The 18,106-nt window shown below is 33.3% G+C and overlaps 3 protein-coding genes across 3 annotated transcripts; 2 read left to right on the plus strand and 1 right to left on the minus strand.

The window, feature by feature from the left end:
- The first annotated feature begins 6,708 nt into the window (after positions 1-6,708).
- On the plus strand, positions 6,709-10,195 carry DRG1 (developmentally regulated G-protein 1). Its single transcript, XM_078979443.1, has 12 exons — positions 6,709-6,957; positions 7,600-7,685; positions 7,808-7,875; positions 7,961-8,037; positions 8,115-8,295; positions 8,385-8,441; positions 8,516-8,590; positions 8,689-8,808; positions 9,140-9,310; positions 9,386-9,499; positions 9,582-9,752; positions 9,843-10,195. Exons 2-12 carry the CDS (start codon positions 7,616-7,618, stop codon positions 9,936-9,938), a joined length of 1,200 nt encoding a protein of 399 aa, XP_078835569.1. The 5' UTR covers positions 6,709-6,957; positions 7,600-7,615; the 3' UTR covers positions 9,939-10,195.
- Positions 10,196-11,650: 1,455 nt separating this feature from the next.
- Positions 11,651-13,441, minus strand: LOC145031013 (proteasome subunit alpha type-6). The gene is made up of 9 exons (XM_078979456.1): positions 13,253-13,441; positions 12,961-13,055; positions 12,788-12,869; positions 12,601-12,697; positions 12,458-12,516; positions 12,284-12,366; positions 12,111-12,206; positions 11,975-12,034; positions 11,651-11,878 (listed from the first exon to the last, which is right to left on the minus strand). The coding sequence occupies exons 1-9, from the start codon at positions 13,326-13,328 to the stop codon at positions 11,786-11,788; spliced, it is 741 nt and encodes a 246-aa protein (XP_078835582.1). The 5' UTR covers positions 13,329-13,441; the 3' UTR covers positions 11,651-11,785.
- A 187-nt stretch (positions 13,442-13,628) lies between these two features.
- Positions 13,629-14,520, plus strand: LOC145031020 (small ribosomal subunit protein uS14z/uS14y/uS14x-like). Its single transcript, XM_078979468.1, has 3 exons — positions 13,629-13,775; positions 14,066-14,165; positions 14,334-14,520. The coding sequence occupies exons 1-3, from the start codon at positions 13,714-13,716 to the stop codon at positions 14,340-14,342; spliced, it is 171 nt and encodes a 56-aa protein (XP_078835594.1). The 5' UTR covers positions 13,629-13,713; the 3' UTR covers positions 14,343-14,520.
- The last annotated feature ends 3,586 nt before the right edge of the window (positions 14,521-18,106 follow it).

Here is an 18,106-nt window from a genome sequence, read left to right on the forward strand (position 1 = left end):
TTGCCATCTTAACTGTCGGGCCAAAGTCAGCAGGCAGTTCATTAGCGAACCTCTCAATCTTGGAGAGTTCTGTTGGCACTAGGTACAAAAATAACTTCATTTTCTCAGTGAATACAGTAGCATAGTCATCTATGCTCATCCTCCCCTTCTTCAAGTTTTGTAACTCATTATTCAGATCAATCAGATCTATCTCTGAACAATACTACACCCTTAACTGCTCCAAGAACTCCTCCCATGACATTTTCAGGGCTTCTCCTCGTGGCATAGTATCTGCCAACAACTTCCACCAACTCAAGACTCCAGTCTTCAGTTGTCTAACTACAAAGACAGACTTCTGTTTGTTGCTACAGTCACAACTTTCAAATCCCATCTCCATTTCGTAGATCCAATCCATAATCTCAACAGGCTTCAGGCTCCCAGAAAGACTTGGCGGCTTGGCGCCCAAGAAATTCTTGTACATTCTCCCATTCTTGTTGTTTCTTCTTTCCAGGTCGTTCCTTAGTTCTCCTTGAGTCCCAACTTGACTCATAATGTGATTATTGTTCCCTTCCTCCGATTGCTCGGGAATCAATTTAGGTTCCTCGCTGAGTATGATAGGTTCGTTCCTATTATCATGCCACATCTGTTGCATTTCATCCCTTTGTTCAGCTAACATAGCCCGAATCATGGCTTGCACCCCAGCCATTGCTATTGGTTCTGGTGCTGCTGCTACAACAGGTATTTGCTCAATCACTGGCGGTTGATTCCTGTTTTCATCCGCGTTTCCAATGTCACTCCTTGTTCTCACCATTTAATTTATCTACACACCAAATAAGGTGAAATTAGATCCTCATCCACGATAGATATTCAAATCATCCTTATTACTCCGAAACGTTTACATGCTAGTTCTAATACCATAGACATACGCTTAGAATCCTAAACACATAAGGTTTCCAGATCCGGTCGGCAACAGACCATAGATCCGAACAAATAATATCATATATGGTAACATATAGCATTTAGCACATAAAAGCATTTTAGGCAAATTTCCTAAAATGAACTAGTGCTCGTGTCTGAAATATAACAGACACACATCTAACAACCTTCACTTAGCATTCTAAGTTTATGACTAAAAATCCTACAAATTCCTAGATCGCTTAAACTAATGCTCTAATACCAACTATGACATCCACAAAATCTCGGTCAGAAAATACCGATTTCATTTATGCTTTTAAAAATAATTTCAGAGTAAATCCTTTTGATTTAAAAGAGTTGCGGAATTTGTTCCCAAAAACAAAATATGATAAGATAATATTTATCAAAGCATTTCATCAAGAGATGCATTTTCATTGTATAATCAAAACCCGGGATGTCATGTTCCGATACAGACCATAAAGCATAAACGATACCATTACAAGTCATTCAACAAATATATACATATATAGAATTGTAAACAAAACAACTTGATGATTCATCCATCTTATACCCTTGCGTCACTTCCTGTAATACAAATAAACTGAGTGGGTCAGGCTTGGGAGCCTGGTAAGCATATAGGGTTTTCAACCCACAATAAATAATTATATTTAATTTCACCAACCAACAATAATCCGATTACCCATTCCTGTTATCCTCACTTTATGTCCCTAAAACAACATCTATCTCAAGGGACCTAATCTAGGATTTTCATCGGGACAGACATTACTGCTAAGGAGTTTCCTCAACAATAGATATCCTAAAGGCAACCATGAGGGGGATAGAGTACACCGGTGAACACATCGTTCACAACAACTACATGTTATCAACCTGCTAGTGTTCCACAAGACTGTCTAGAAAAAGAGTTTGTGGTCGTTATCCATACTCCGTTGAATAACTAGATTAACAACAACGACATCGAGGCCTCTCATCTGCTTATCATACATCAACTATCTACCCATGTTCTACCCAACATATTAGTAGATCAAAATATATTTTTTTATACATAGTTTAAAACCTGTATAACATGTTCAATCAATACATATTCCACATAACAGATGAGGCACACACAAACAACTTGAATTTCATAAAGAATAAATCAGACTATGAGATAGAATAAAATGAATATACAATTCACACATATAATCAACAAATATACACATAACACGTATTTCGTATAAAATACTTCATAATTATGCGTTAGAAGAAGGTAACTACACACTCACTTGATCAGAAGATGATCGAACAACACTACGACTTGTAGAAGTAGTATTCTTCGGTAGATCTGGAAGATCTTCACAAAAACCGGGCTTCTAGTGGGCAGAGCTTCGGCTCGGGATTGATACTGGGGCTTCGGGATACTTTTGGCACGCAAAACGATGCAAACGGGAGAAAGAGAAGAGAAATTGGCAAAAGAAGCCGACTGCCCTTGCATGCCTTTTATAGAGGTTGAGGCCTTGCATTACGCTGGGCGTAATGCTCTACGCGGGGCGTACGCCTCAGAAAATGTCATTGCTTACGTCTCCGGAGTACTCGAGTGCGAGGCTGGTCACGCTTCACTGTATGCTGGGCGTACAGCCTTACGCTGGGCGTAACCCGGATAAGTCCGGTGACTCCCCTTCGGATAATATTGGGTTTAAGAATTAAATTTATATTTTAATTATTTAATAAACTTCAAAAATTCATATCTTCTTCATACGAACTCCGTTTTCGACGTTCTTTATATCTACGCGTAGGTGAGACTACGCTCTACAACTTTCGTTTAGACTCCGTCAGCTAGTTTTGAATTTTATTTTTATTATTTATTTTTAATAGGCCGGGACAGGAAAACTCCGTTATAAATTCATAACTTCTTCATCCGACGTCCGTTTTAATCTGTCTTTTCACCAATGCACTACTATCAACGAGATCTTCGATTCCCGTTTAGATTGTTTCAACCAACAATCACTCGATCTCGAATTGAGTATTCAGGCTACATACTGCTAAGTCGAAACTTCCAAAAATCATAACTTCCTCATACGAAGTCAGATTTGGGCGTTTTTTCATGCATGCTCTCGGTTTAACGAACTCTACAACATTCGTTTAGATCACTAGGGATAAATATCATTCTAACGTAAATTCACTTTTTACGTCATTCAGCGTTGCTCATTCAGCGTTGCCGGTTCTGTCGCGAAACTTCGACAGGTCATAACTTCTTCGTTATAACTCGGATTTCGGCATTCTTTATATATTCGGAAACCTCATTTCAACTACTACAATATTATACATAGATATCAAGCTTATATAACATTTTATTTTGACGCTTATTTTTTTTTATCTTTAATTCATTTAAGTCACACAACTAAGCACAAAACACATAATACTCAAATAATACATCTTTATTATTTCAAAACAGGTTATAAAGGTTAACCTAGACTATTATATCAACATTAATGACAAGCCCAGAAACACAAGCGTTACAGTCCGTGGTCGTCATCAATACTCCTCTAGATGATTGGATCATCGTCAACACTGTGGCCTCTCATCATTTTATTTAATTACACACCAACTATTTCATCTATCCATGTTTTACCCAACATATTTGTAGATATAAAATACATCTACAACTCGCATATGAAAACGAAATTTATATATTTCATACAACATAGATCTCAAGTATAAATTATTCATATATAATGTTCAGATCTGAAGTGAGAAAGTCTAGATCTGAATGAAAAGGTTCAGATCTGGAAGAAAAGTTTAGATTTGAAAGAAAAAAGTTTAGATCTGAAGGAAAAAGTTCAGATGTGACTCTATTTTTAAAGTTATATTTTTAACAAGCCGGGACAGGAAAAGTCTGTTAAAAATTCATAACTCCTTCATCCGATGTCCGTTTTCGTATGTCTTTTTACTGTTGAACTACTATTAATGAGACCTTCGATTCCCGTTTAGGCTGTGTCAGCCAGAAATCGTTCGATCTAATATTCGAACTTCGGGCTGCGTACTGCTAAACCGAAACTTAGAGAAATCATAACTTCCTCATACGAAGTCAGTTTTGGGTGTTCTTTTTATGCATGGTTTAACGAACATTGCGACTTTCTTCTAGATCGCTAAGGCCAAAAAGTCCTCTATCGTAACTTTACTATTTACATCATGCAGTGTCGTGGCGATTTTGTCACGAAACTTCGACAAGTCGTAACTTCTTCGTTATAGCTCATATTTAAACGTTTTTTATATCTCCGGAATCCTTGTCACGACCACTACAACTTTCTTCCTAGATATAAGGTTTATCTAACATTTATTTTTGACGCTTATTTTTATTATATTTTTTCAAACAAGTATATAATCACATAAAAACATATAATTCACATAATATTCAAGTAATTCATCTTTATTACTTTAAAATAGGTTACAACAACTGACCTAGACTATTACATCATCATATCAATTCTTAGCCTCGAAACACGGACGTTACATATTCCAACCCGATGGTTAATTGGACCCAACATGATTGTTATCGTATAGGGTGAGAATGGACTGCTTTGTTCGTCGGTCAACAGGTCAGGGGTATTCCAACCCGATCGTTGATTGGACCCAACATGTTTGGTATTCCAACCCAATGGTTGATTGAACCAAACATGCTTATGATACGAGGGTATTCCATCCTGAGGATGACTGCGCCCATCGTAGACATACCCGATATTCCATCCCGAGGCTGATTGGGTAATACATGAGTATTTGTGCATGTGATTTATTTACTATGTGTTTGTGGTGGTGTTTTGGAAAAACTTACTAAGCTTTGTGCTTACAGTTTCAGTTTATTGTTTTAAGTGCTTCAGATGGTTGTGGTAAGGCGAATGTGTGACTGTACACATCCTTGGTTTTATAATTAACTGGATCTTGGAAGACTTTGATTTTAAACCATGTTTTGGAAACAATGGTTTTGTAAACACTTTTATTAGTAAATGAGTTGTTTTGAAATGTTTAAATTTGTAGAAAATTTTGGGATGTTACAGAAACCCTAAAATCTTGGGCTTGGGTTGCAACGCCCACCACGTCGTGGCCATCCTCTTGCCACGTCGCGACAACCTACTAGACACGATTCTCCATTCATGTGCTATGGCCATGTCGTGGTCATCATCCCGCCACGCCGTGACATAAGGTTTTTTTTTCCCAAACCCTCTTAGTTGAAATCTTTAAGTCTTCAAATTGTTAAACTGAAAAAACAGATGTTACAAAGATAAGTGCATAAATGAAGGAAATGTAAGAATAACTACACTCTACACTCACAAGTTCCTTGGATGATTTGCGATTCTAGTGTTCAAATTAACTTCATTTGAGCTTCAATTCCTCCTTTTACTTGTAAATCACCACTCTTATGACCTTATCCGAGCAATATGTTGTTAGACATGATAAATAAGGTAAAAAGATGGTCTTTAAATTCTAATCGTTCATAAGTTGGCACAATTATCCCATCCATTTGCTATTTTGGCTTTTGACCCCAAAATGACATTCCTGACTTTAAAACCATCACTTTAGTCTTGAAAAGTTAATATTTTAATAACTTAGTCCCATTACAATGTTACTAAGTTCAAGCCAAACCATGCCAAAATTCATATACTTGGTATAAATAGTTCCTCCACATAAAAATCTTGATTTAACCCCCAAGATGACGTTCTAAATAATATTTACATTTTCTTATCTTCTATTTCAACCTTAGGTGATAAAACTTCGTATAATCAAGCCTATATTTCAACTTAATGATTTTATTCTAATATTGTTCATTAATTCCAAACTTTAAAGATTTTTAACTTCAACATCCACACAATCTCTATAACTAAATTTCAATTTAACTATTTTCTATATGTTAATTAACTTTGAGGCTTTTAAATCTATTATTTATTAACTAAATTAGTTTATTTAATTTTATTTTATATCAGCATTCAAAATATTGTCACTTAAAAATGCAAAACTTCTAGCTATGTATATAATGAGAATTTGATCCCGAACATAACGAAAGACGAGAGTGAAAGCGGTCGTGTTACCATTAGGGGTTGAGGTAGAGCCCCAAAGTGTCTTTATAAATTTAGAATTAGAATGCAATAAAACCCATAATCATAACAAAGGAGAGTTGAAAAACATGTCAAATTTGGGGTCCGTTTGAAGACAACTTAAAAGCACCTTACGTTGCATTGTCTATGTGACATCTTCAATATAAACTACTTGTGACAATTCTAATCAAACATATTGTAAGAATAATTTATCCATAAAATATTTTCAGACGCTTTTCATCAACTATATCCAATTTTAGGATAGATGATTATATATACTTGTATTTTGCATTTTTTGATTCTCTTATCATACTGAACAAAATATATACTCTTTAGAAAGTTGGTTGTTATTTTGTGCCTAGAACATAAAGTAGTCTGAAACTATATCTCATTAATTTTTTTGTTAACTAGATATATAATATACATAATATATTGAGAAATACTAACACAAACAAACTTACACGATTTGTGAAATATCAATATTCATTGGTTATCACACGCTTGTTTTTTACTCCTAAATTTCTAACAAAAATGATATATTTTCAAACTTTGAGTCCATATCTAGGTTTGAAGTCGATTTAACCATATTGGGATGCTACCCTAATGGCAAAATAAACTTGTTTTTATATATTTAGAAATAAGTTAATTATTTGAGAACAAAAATACTTCACTTTTGTACCTAGAAACAACTGGACTGGGGCACTGGGCTATGAACTGGACCCGATTCCCAAATCTCATTGACACACACACACACACATTACAGCACCCGAAGCGTAACGAGAGTTTGGCGAAACGCATCATCATATCATCCCTCGACCCTCGATCATCATCACACTAGTGGTGAAAAGGGGATAGCAGCCATCACCACCATCGTTGCCAATTCTTTCTCACTTTAAGTCAGCCCTAGAACCGGTGCCTTTATCGTCGCCGATTCCGGAAATCAAGCCCTCAACTTATCCCACATCTACTTCTATCCGTATGTATTCGCTTTAAGACTTACAGTCCATGCCTTCAATTGTTCGCCGAATCCTGTTGATTTAAGTCGCTGATTTAACTCATTTCATTCACTTCCTATCGAGTAGTTAATTCCGATTTAGTTTTTGCATAAGAAATGCTTGAGCTGTTTTATCATGTAAAAACAGCATGAGAAATCTGGAATTGGGGTCGAATTAGATATGCGTTCTGTGAAGCAATTAGGTCCTTTTGTGAGAGCTCTAGGATTATCATTGATGCTTTACATATTTCTATCTTTACCTATATTAGCTTGGGCAGCTGCCAACATAGTTTAAACATAAAGAACCATGCATCTGTCTTTTCAGTTGTTCTTATCTTTTGACCTTGTCAAGATGTATATTGCTTCTGAAAGTTTGCTGCTTTTGTTTCCTAAAAAACTTAAGTAGGTTGAATGCTATATGCCCATTCATAAATTGAGATTTTTTGCACTGCTACTACTCTTAAAGCTCTAAGTAAATAAGATGTTGTGCTGGTGTTCTTGTAGTATACATATAGCTTTACATGCTCAACTCTGCTTATGGTTGGTTTAAATTCTACCTATTGAAACTCAGAAAAGATACATAATTTGTATATTCTAATAAATATTTCTTCTTTATATCCACAGTCAGTCATAAACAAAGATGGGGATCATAGAAAGGATCAAAGAAATTGAAGCCGAGATGGCACGTACCCAGAAAAATAAAGCAACAGGTTATGAACATAAAGGCTTTCATATTGTCATTTGTCCCATATCTCTGTCAATGATACATCATTCTTTATATGAAGATTATTTCACAAACATGTAGTTCATTTTGCCTTTTTTCTAAACACAGAATATCATTTGGGTCAGCTCAAGGCTAAGATAGCCAAGCTAAGGACACAACTACTGGAACCCCCCAAAGTAAGCAACTGATGGAGTTTTTCTCAATGGTGATTTACTCATTCTCATGATGTATATCTTCATATTCCTTTTTCATGATAAACAGGGTTCTAGTGGAGCTGGAGAGGGTTTTGAGGTGACAAAATATGGCCATGGTCGTGTTGCACTTATAGGATTTCCAAGGTCTGTTATCAGGACTTATCTGCTACCCCTTTTCCACCAACAGAAACTAATGTTGTAATATATATATTTTTATACAGTGTGGGAAAGTCAACACTGTTGACCATGTTAACGGGAACACATTCAGAAGCTGCATCATATGAGTTTACAACATTAACTTGTATTCCTGGGATTATTCATTACAATGATACCAAAATTCAATTGCTTGATCTTCCTGGAATCATTGAAGGAGCCTCAGAAGGGAAGGGGCGTGGTAGACAGGTGATAATTTTACAGTTTCACTATAAATCTGATTATGGAAAGATTTTAATAAAAAAGTAAAAATGCTCATTCATTATTTTCAACCTCAGGTCATTGCAGTTTCAAAGTCATCAGACATTGTGTTGATGGTTCTTGATGCTTCAAAAGTAAGTACTTGTTGTATTTCCATGTTTGGTTCTTTATAATCATTTTGTGTAACATTTTTATGAAATTTTTTTAGAGTGAAGGGCATCGACAGATATTGACAAAAGAATTGGAAGCTGTTGGTTTGCGTTTAAACAAGAAACCACCCCAAGTAATATGTCAAATCTTATTTTCATGTCAAGTATTTGTTTTTTTATTTTTATTTTTTAATACGTAGTTTTTGTTGATGATTTGGATACGTTTTGACAGATATACTTCAAAAAGAAAAAAACCGGGGGTATTTCTTTTAACAGCACCATGCAGTTGACTCATGTGGATGAAAAACTTTGCTACCAAATTCTACATGAATACAAGATCCATAATGCAGAGGTAATCTAAGGATTAAAGTGTTGTATACATAAGGTCTGAATAAGCCATCTGAATGAGATGAAATGACCATTTTACCCTCACATTCCAAAAAACAAATAACACAACATTCATCAACTTTTAACATGAGATGAGTTTGGAGGCAAAAAGAAGGGCAAATAGGTAAAGGGTTAGTGTCTTAACACATGAAGACAGATTTTTTTGCTTAACCCACTAAGTCATCCTGTCCAGATTAAGTAAAAAAGAAACAAGTCAACAACGAAAGTGGATTTACCTCAAGAATCTTTTTTGATTACTGAACAACAAAAAGTAATTATTATTTATTTATTTTCAGATTTTGTTTCGTGAGGATGCAACTGTGGATGATTTGATTGATGTGATAGAAGGAAATCGAAAGTACATGAAGTGTATATATGTCTACAACAAAATAGATGTTGTGGGTATTGATGATGTGGACAAACTAGCACGACAACCCAATTCCATTGTCATTAGTTGCAACTTGAAGGTATAATAATATTTTGTACTCTTCATATTTCATCCGAGGCTAAATTACTGTTTTGACCTTGGTATTTTGCTGCAGCTGAATTTGGATAGACTGCTTGCAAAGATGTGGGATGCAATGGGGCTAGTTAGGGTTTACACAAAGCCACAGGGGCAACAGCCTGATTTTAGTGATCCTGTTGTTCTTTCTGCTGTATGTATATGTATATAAATTATTTTTTTAAAAGGAAAAAATTATTTTGGAATAAATGTGATTAAAAAATAAAAAATTACAGGATAGAGGTGGATGCAGTGTGGAAGATTTTTGTAACCATATACATAGAAGCTTGGTGAAGGATGTTAAATATGTGTTGGTGTGGGGGTCAAGTGCAAGGCATTACCCACAGCATTGTGGGCTGAGTCATGTTCTTCAGGATGAGGATGTTGTTCAGATTGTCAAGAAAAAGGTATGATTACATTTTTGACAAAAATAATAATTTAGTATTTGTTTTAAAAAAACTTTATGATTTATGTGATATTACTTTGCTTGCTTACAGGAGAGGGATAGTGAAGGAAGAGGGAGGTTCAAGTCGCATACAACTGGTCCTGCTCGAATAGCTGATAGAGAAAAGAAGGCTCCACTCAAGAATTAAGTTTTATATATGCATGCATGCAGATGAAAAGAATATTATAAATTTTGAGAGGAATGTTAGTTATATTATTATGTTGCCCCAGATGTTTAATGCATGCAGTTTAAATGTTTTTTTTTTTTTTTTTGATGGGAATTCGGACATAGGTTTTGTTTTTTATATGGTGTTATGATATGTAATGTGGACAATGGAGGAGACATGTGATATTATGTGTTTCTGTTGGTATTTCATATTTGGATGTTGGTTTCTTGTTTTGGGAAGATTTGTGCAATCTAGGTAGATGCCTTGCATTTTTACACATGTTTTATTGAATTATGTTAAAGGGCTTTTGACATGAAAGTCATTAAGTTTAGCAAGAAACAAACATTTTTTTGATCAGTTATGGCTTCTGGAAACAAAATAAAGAAATTGAATTGTCCCTTGCCTCTTGTCGATTGGCTCTCATATGCACCCAAAAAAAAAAAAAAAAAGAAACCGGTTCTACTCATATGCACCCAAAAAAAAAAAAAAATGAAACCGGTTCTACCTTTTTGAACGATTCTTCACCAAAACCCCTTTTGTGATCTTCCCACCATTAATGGTAATAGAAAATTGGCTTCCATCATCCATGGAAGATACTCAAACTCAAGTAACTCCTTTTTTTTTATATAATGTTTTTGATGTTGTAAATCTTGATTCTTCAATTTCATTGATCTTGTAATCTTGATTATTGATTCTGTAAAACTGTAATCATGATTCTTGAATGAAATTTATGTTGTAATTTTGATTCTGGAATCTACTTAATGCTGTAACTTTGATTGTTGAATGTCTGTTGTAATGTTGAATGCCTAATGTTGAATATCTCATTGATGTCGAAGTCTTAATGCCGTTGTTGTTGACTTTATGTATTGTAATATAAGTAAATGTTTTTATTATTATTATTTTTTACTGTAAGATGATATGTTTGTTGAATCCACCCCGCCCATGTTGTTGTTGATGATGATGATTCAAACAAGGGAAAAGAAGAGAATATGCCGTTGTGATACAAGTAAATGTAACTTTTTGTTAACTATCCTTATAGCCGATACAAACAAAAACATAATGTCTAGTTTAAATAAACACGTCATGCAAAAAAATCCAAAAAACGATAAAGGGCAAACCACTTTGCAATTTTCAAAAAATAAGCTTGTGAGGATGGTAGTAGTGTCACAACTTGGAAACATGATGATGTTAGGATCAAGAAAACTTTGCTTAACTTATTTGTTGTAGGTGAACTACTCTTTAAGTTTGTAGAAAATGGAGCTTTTATTGAGTAAAAAAGTGCTTTTAACGCGAAAATTACTATACTGGTGATGTTTCTAATGACCTCAAGTATCCTAGAGGTCATTTACATGATAGTTTGAGGCCAATTTGCACCTACAGGTAATCATAAGCACAACAGAAAGCGTACATTTTACCTTTTCAATATGAACCATAATCTCTAACAATCTCTAATGGCATATCCTAGCTTTTGTTTTTGTTTTTTTTTTTGAACGAGAAACTTAATTAAATTAGAAAGACAGCAATAAGCTGGACAAATAAAGATAACGTAAACAAGAGAAATGGAATCAATTCCATTTCTTTCCTTTCATTTTGCTAATACCAAACAAGCCCCAAGAGTCATGCGTGATTCAACCATAAACTTAGCACATTTGAAGGAGGTAAATAAACTAATTCACCATTCACCAATGCAAATATGAATAATAACAGTTCACTTGAGAAACAGCTAGCGATTCAAGAACAACAGAGTTAATATAAAAACCTGACCAAACATTCTTCCAATTCATTAAAAACATAAATCACAAAAAACATTAAATCAACCCAACACAAATCTAGTCACGCTCACTGATGGCAGTCAAATGTTCATCAATTTCCTCAGTCGACAGCACACGAAAAACTGCATTCTCTTTTCTCACAACTCCAACCTATTTTACCATAAAACATACCAATTAATTAATGTGTGTCAAAAATCATTTTCTTTTATTTTTTCAACAAAATTTGATCTTCTTTTTTTGGCATACCTCAATCTCATTGGCCTTGAAGTCTTCTTGTAGAACAGATTGCAAAGCAGAAATTGCAGTCTGCATCAAGCATATGTCAATGTCAAATACAATTAGTACAAAAAAGTTGCAACTCAAAGAAAGTGTAGTAATTCACCTGTACAGTTTCATCATAAGTAAATTGAGGGTCATTTTTCATTTTCTTCTCAAGGAAATTAATTGCCTCTTGCTCTTTCAACCCAGCACTTGTTGCCTACAAACAAAATTTAAAAACTACATCAGATAACAGATTTATATATTTTTTTAAAACCATTACAAAATTTCACACACCTTATGTCCAAAAAAGTGTCCTGCTGGATCACATTTGAAGAGTTTAGGTCCATTTTCATCATCGATACCCAACACCATGGCCACTGAAGTTCAAACAAATAAATAAAATCATGCACATTCATAAAAACAAGCATCACAGTTAACTCCATAACAACTTCACATGTAGAAACTAACCTACTCCAAGTGGTCTCATGTAAGCATGTTGAGTATAAACTTGTGATTTGTCAGCAATCCTGCAACATATAGATCTATCAACATACAAAATGATATGACATAATCTGATAAATGGAACCCAGGTAATACAGTAGGATTAATACCATCTTGCCAATACATCAACAGGCATCTCATAACCATATTTATAACGAAACTCAGCTGCTTCATTTCTTGCTTGTTGAACCAATGTCCTTGCATCAGCTGGAAAGATGTATAAAACACTACTTATTAGTAGTCTTGGTTACACAAAATATATTTGATTAGATGCTGCAAATCATTGGAAAAACAAACCTGTAGTGCCAGTAGCTAACAATCCAAGGAACTTAGTAACGGGGAAAAGATGTGTAACGCTTGTTGGATCCAAAAGCTTGTCCTGTTTGTATCAAGATACAAAAGTTTAAAAAACCGTGAAACTCTTAGGATTTGAAAGCGATTTCATCTCAAACTGAGTCGCAGACACTCACCGGAACCTTCTTCTGGGTCACGACACATACGGAGTCTTTGCCTCGAACACCGATTGAGGTGACTCCAGCTGCTTTAACAGCTTTAAAAGCATATTCTGTTTCAATTCACAACATTCAACATAATTCATAAGGAAAAAACCCTAATTCAAATCAGAATCGTATAACATTTACTGAAGTGAACCATACAGAAACGTAATTTCCTTATCCAATGATCCATCATAGAAGAACATCAATTCTTAATAAGAAGATATTTGGAGATAATCGTGATGAAATAGGGTTTAGGGATTCATACCGACTTGAAAGAGACGACCTTCGGGCGAAAATATAGTAATGTGACGATCATATCCACCTCCACTTCCACGACTCATGATGATGATGCTCGGAGGATCAGTGTTCTTCGGTGAGTATTAGTAATGATCTTCTCTGCCCTTTTGAATCAAGAACACGAACACTTTTCTTTCTTCTCAAGACAAGATCCTGAAGGAGGACTAGTAACCTCTTGGGGCGGGGTAAGTTGGACCGAAAAGATTAAACAACATCGTTTTGCAGCCCAATAAATCTTTTACAACTTTGGGCTTTCAAAAGTAGGCCACGACAACAGCTAAGGCCCAGGATGAAAACTCTTTGCTCTTGTTGGGCCTCCTCATTAGAACACTATTAAAAAGTTTTTTCCTTCAAAATCAATCTGCAAAATCTAGGGTTTTGAATTTCTCCATTTGTGTGCTCGAGCTCGACGCCAACGCAAGAAGAATAATGGGTCACTCGAACATCTGGAACTCGCATCCTAAACTATACGGACCTGGTTCTCGAACTTGGTTAGATTCATGTTCCTTTTCTCGTTTTTTTGCTCAATTTTAGTGTTCGTCTAATACATTCGAAGCTATTTTTATATAACAAGAAGGTAATGGTTACTCAAATCTCGCATCAAAGAAATGCATCATTTTCAATAGATTAAATCTAGTTGTTGATGTTTTTGGTGATTTTTTGTTAAATTTTGTCAATCAAATCTGAGTTATGTTTGCACATGGTGCATTTGAAGATTATGTTAACCTTGGTTATATCGGGTGAGTTTATGATCTGATGATTTTTTGTTGTGGTATATCAGCCGTGTATGTGGTAACTCGCATGGACTTATCAGAAAGTATGGGCTCATGTGCTGCAGACAGTGCTTCCACAGCAATGCCAAGGAAATTGGCTTTATTAAGGTTAGTTTTGAATCTGCGACAGGTTTCAACTCTTGAAATTATCAAATTATTTTGATGAAAGTTAAAACATACTGTTCAAATTCTATCATGTTCAGATTTTTGCTTTGTTCTTTTGTTAGCAAAATCTTGTTTTGTAAAGATGTAACCTTTCTAACTTATGCATAACAGTATCGTTGATTAATGGATGGTGGAACGATCAAAGGTTGCAATTTTCAAGCAGAAGCATGTTATGAAGACTGAAGTAGCTGTCAGTAATCTTTTAGCCTTGAAAATTTGGCATTATTATTTCTAAACTAATGTTATGTCTAGTGTAAGACTTTGTTGATGAAGTTTGGTAAGAATTGTTTTAATTTAACCGTTTTTCTTTACACATTTTTAACGCCACAACAATCAAATTTAACCTAAAGTCTTAAAATTGAACTGATCAAAAACCTTTGATTTTCAATCTGTCTTCATACTCTGTAAATGTTCAAAAACCTTCTTTTAGTTCTTATCATGTTTTAATTGTGTTTTCTTTTTCATATTGGTAAAGCAAAATGTGACGTGTTGTGTTGTATTCGTGGTATATAAAAATGGTTGCATCAATTTAGCTAAATACTTGCAACCCCTACCAAATATAATTAATATAATTATGAACATTATGTTTTTATTTTTGCATTGTGGGTGCATTTTAAAAACAATATCCTCAATGGTTTATTGATTGGTTCAAATATACTTGAAAAGTTAAATAGACTTTATGAATGATTTACTAATTACAAAATATTTCTTTGAGTTATAACGAGATATGATGACCGAATAGTTTGTATTTAATGCTAAATACTCCATGGATTGTGTCATGGACATATTGTGTTAAAGAGCAAATGAAGAAAGTTCAAATTTCCTCTATAGACAATTTAGTAGTCCATCAAGGCAAGTGATGAAATCAATTTAACCATTTCAGGAGTTTGAACATTTGATATGCAACACTTCTAAATGAAATATACATATTTTTAAATTCCACATGTTTCATGCTTTGGTTGCCTGTCCTTTCAAAAAAAAATAAAATAAAGAAATACAGTCGCGGTATAAAGAGATTATGGTAAAGTATCGTGAAGACACATTCAAATCTTATGTGATTATCGAAATAAATTTTATTCGACTAACTTTATTCTCAAAATAACTATAATTGCCAATATTGAGTAATTAATCAAATGATGATGTAATTATCAAATGGGCCGATTAATTATCAAAAGGAGTTAACTTACGTGCCTTTCGTGCATCTGCTTCCTATACCCAACTCTCATGAATGTTGCATTCGGTTTACAACCAATTCAAATTTGGGTTTTTGACCTTTTTCACCACCTAAAAGAGATTGGTTCATTTCAAACCTTTTTTCGAGTTGAAAATTATTGAATCGAAAATCCCCGTAGTATATACCTTGATCTTTTTCTTGGAAATGAGATTTGTACATAACAATTTTTCTCTTTTTCTCCATACACAACAATTGATGCTTTAAAATGTTTTACTGTACAACTCTATAATGCATAAATTGTTGTGTAAGACAAAAAACTGTTGTGTACGAATCCCTTCCATTTTTTTTTATGTTAATGTTGATTTAGTTGAGTCAAACTGGCAAAGGTACGGCAGACATTAACGACACTTTACGCCATGAGTAGTCATTAACAATCAATGCTTCTTATTTTTTTAGAAGTTATTATAATTTATACAATATAATTTATTACATTAGTTTTAATTCACACGTACATTTTCTCAAAATTGTGCTACAAAATGTTATAATATATACAATAGTAACACACTTATTTTTTAACCGTAAATCTAATCTAACTTATGACATTCAATAAAATAATATTATAAGCTTGACGTCACCTCGAGTTTAACAAAAATATTTTATTATTTGTACTTTTTTTTATTAAATTAAGACTATATATAAATAAAAAACTTGAAATTAAACTCAAAATTTCTAATTTTAAATACAACTATTGATGGTCAACAAAATAAACTACCGAACTTTGGTAACGAGCTGAATTGAGTGAAATTTTGTTACATAAAATTTGATATTCTCGACGTAAATAGTTAATGCAAATTACAAAGTCACCCATCCATTTTATTACGAATTACTTTAGGTCTTTGTAGCATAAGGACATGGTTCTAAGAATATCATAGGACCTAACAATAATTAATATGTTATGATACGATATAATTTAGATAGATATAAACACCAAATTATATCAGGTTTCAGTTCTGTATTTATTTTTTTGATCAAACACGCATAATTATGATGGGATTAAATAACGATGTATCACTGTTGATAAAGACAAGAAGAAGGATTATGTCTAGAAAATATAGACTTTTTGGTTGATGAAATTAATTAATATCATGCATTTGTCAATTTTTCATCCTATGTCTTGTTTATAAATCAATGAGAGTTTGATATTATTGTGCATGGAGGATTCAAATAATGAGATATCCCTTACTCTATTATTCGAGACTTGGGAATTGTTATAGTTAGTGTTATGTTCTTGTGGATGAGGAGCATACACATCGTATCAAAGAGAAGAAGTTATTGATTAACAAGGAGATGTTTTGTATAACCTTCATGATTATTTTTTCTAGATTAACTAAGCTCAAACACTTACAAGATTAATAATCATAAATTGATTTCCTAAACAAAAACGATAATTCAAAGAAACTAGTTGAAGTTTGTTAGATGAAAGTACATTTGAGTTTTCATCACTTTCATAGTCGCAGTAGGTTGACCGATTTTCAAATTAAAAGTATATTTGAGTTTTGAAAATAACCAAAACTTTGTTTCACAAGTCTACAAACTTAGTTGATCGAGTTTTAGTTTTTACAAAATCAGGTTTTAAAACATGGTAAAAACTGAAAATACATCAACATGTCAAATTAACATTTTTTTTTCTAGTTTCTTTTGGATTTATATCCTGAAATGAAGGTTTTTTTAACCTTACAAAAATATTTTACCATTATTAATCTTAAATTTTTTTTCTAGTTTGTGAATAACCATTGGATTCTCTATTTTTCTCATAACTCCTCATCATTATTTAGTATTAGTAACAACTATTTCAATGTGTTTAATGAATATAATAATACACCATCATAATGGGCATTCATATTATAACTCATATTTCATCTTATTTTGATAATATAAATAATGAGCATATGTATTAGAAACTTGATGATTTCATCATAAGTATTAGAATAAAATTTCTCTCCACTCTCATGTTTTTCACTACTTTATAATTTATCTTGTTATTAGTTTCATATTTTATAACAATAATACTCGTGATTTCATTAGAAGTATTAGATTAACCTTACAAAAATGTTTTGCCATTATTAATCTTAACTTTTTCTCTATAAAAAGCTAATTATATTATAAACGATTTTTTTAAATAAGAATCTTGTTTTTTAACAAAATATAACTTCAAACCTTTTTCCATCAAATGACAAATGATAAATGCGTTTAATTGCCTCCAAAAAACGAATTATAATGCAAAGAAAACGAATCATAATACAAATAAAGTTATCTGACGAAGACAAAAATGATGCAAATCTTTGTGTCCGTGGACGGACACCCACCAGTGCCCTATTCGTATGGTCACATCTTTTTCTATTATTATGTCACGGTCCTTTGTACTATCTAGACGTCTAAAATGAACGTTCTCGTTAAATATCAAGTCATTTTGATACTTTATTTGAGTCTTTTATGTCGGAAGACATTTGTTTTTTAAGCTTTTGCACATATATGTAATAACTTAGCTGTAAGAGATAGTGCATAGAACTAAATTGTAAAGGAGGTTTTCATATGTATATCTAATTAAGGGGGTGTTTGAGATTTCTTATTTAAAACAAATTATACCTATTTGTAAAATGTGTTTATTAGCTTATCGGGTGTCAAAGCGCAGTTTAAAAACGTTTGTATT

The sequence above is a fragment of the Lactuca saligna genome, chromosome 1 (assembly GCF_052625555.1).
Source record: "Lactuca saligna cultivar CGN05327 chromosome 1, ASM5262555v1, whole genome shotgun sequence".
Classification (NCBI taxonomy): Eukaryota; Viridiplantae; Streptophyta; class Magnoliopsida; order Asterales; family Asteraceae; genus Lactuca; species Lactuca saligna.

Coding starts and splice junctions, on each gene's coding strand:
- DRG1 (XM_078979443.1), top strand. CDS start 7,616: ATGGGGATCATAGAAAGGATCAAAGAAATTGAAGCCGAGATGGCACGT. Junction 7,876..7,960: donor AACTACTGGAACCCCCCAAA/GTAAGCAACTGA, acceptor CATGATAAACAG/GGTTCTAGTGGAGCTGGAGA. Junction 8,591..8,688: donor TAAACAAGAAACCACCCCAA/GTAATATGTCAA, acceptor ACGTTTTGACAG/ATATACTTCAAAAAGAAAAA.
- LOC145031013 (XM_078979456.1), bottom strand. CDS start 13,328: ATGAGTCGTGGAAGTGGAGGTGGATATGATCGTCACATTACTATATTT. Junction 12,870..12,960: donor TGACCCAGAAGAAGGTTCCG/GTGAGTGTCTGC, acceptor TGATACAAACAG/GACAAGCTTTTGGATCCAAC. Junction 12,207..12,283: donor GACACTTTTTTGGACATAAG/GTGTGTGAAATT, acceptor TTTTGTTTGTAG/GCAACAAGTGCTGGGTTGAA.
- LOC145031020 (XM_078979468.1), top strand. CDS start 13,714: ATGGGTCACTCGAACATCTGGAACTCGCATCCTAAACTATACGGACCT. Junction 13,776..14,065: donor GGACCTGGTTCTCGAACTTG/GTTAGATTCATG, acceptor GTGGTATATCAG/CCGTGTATGTGGTAACTCGC.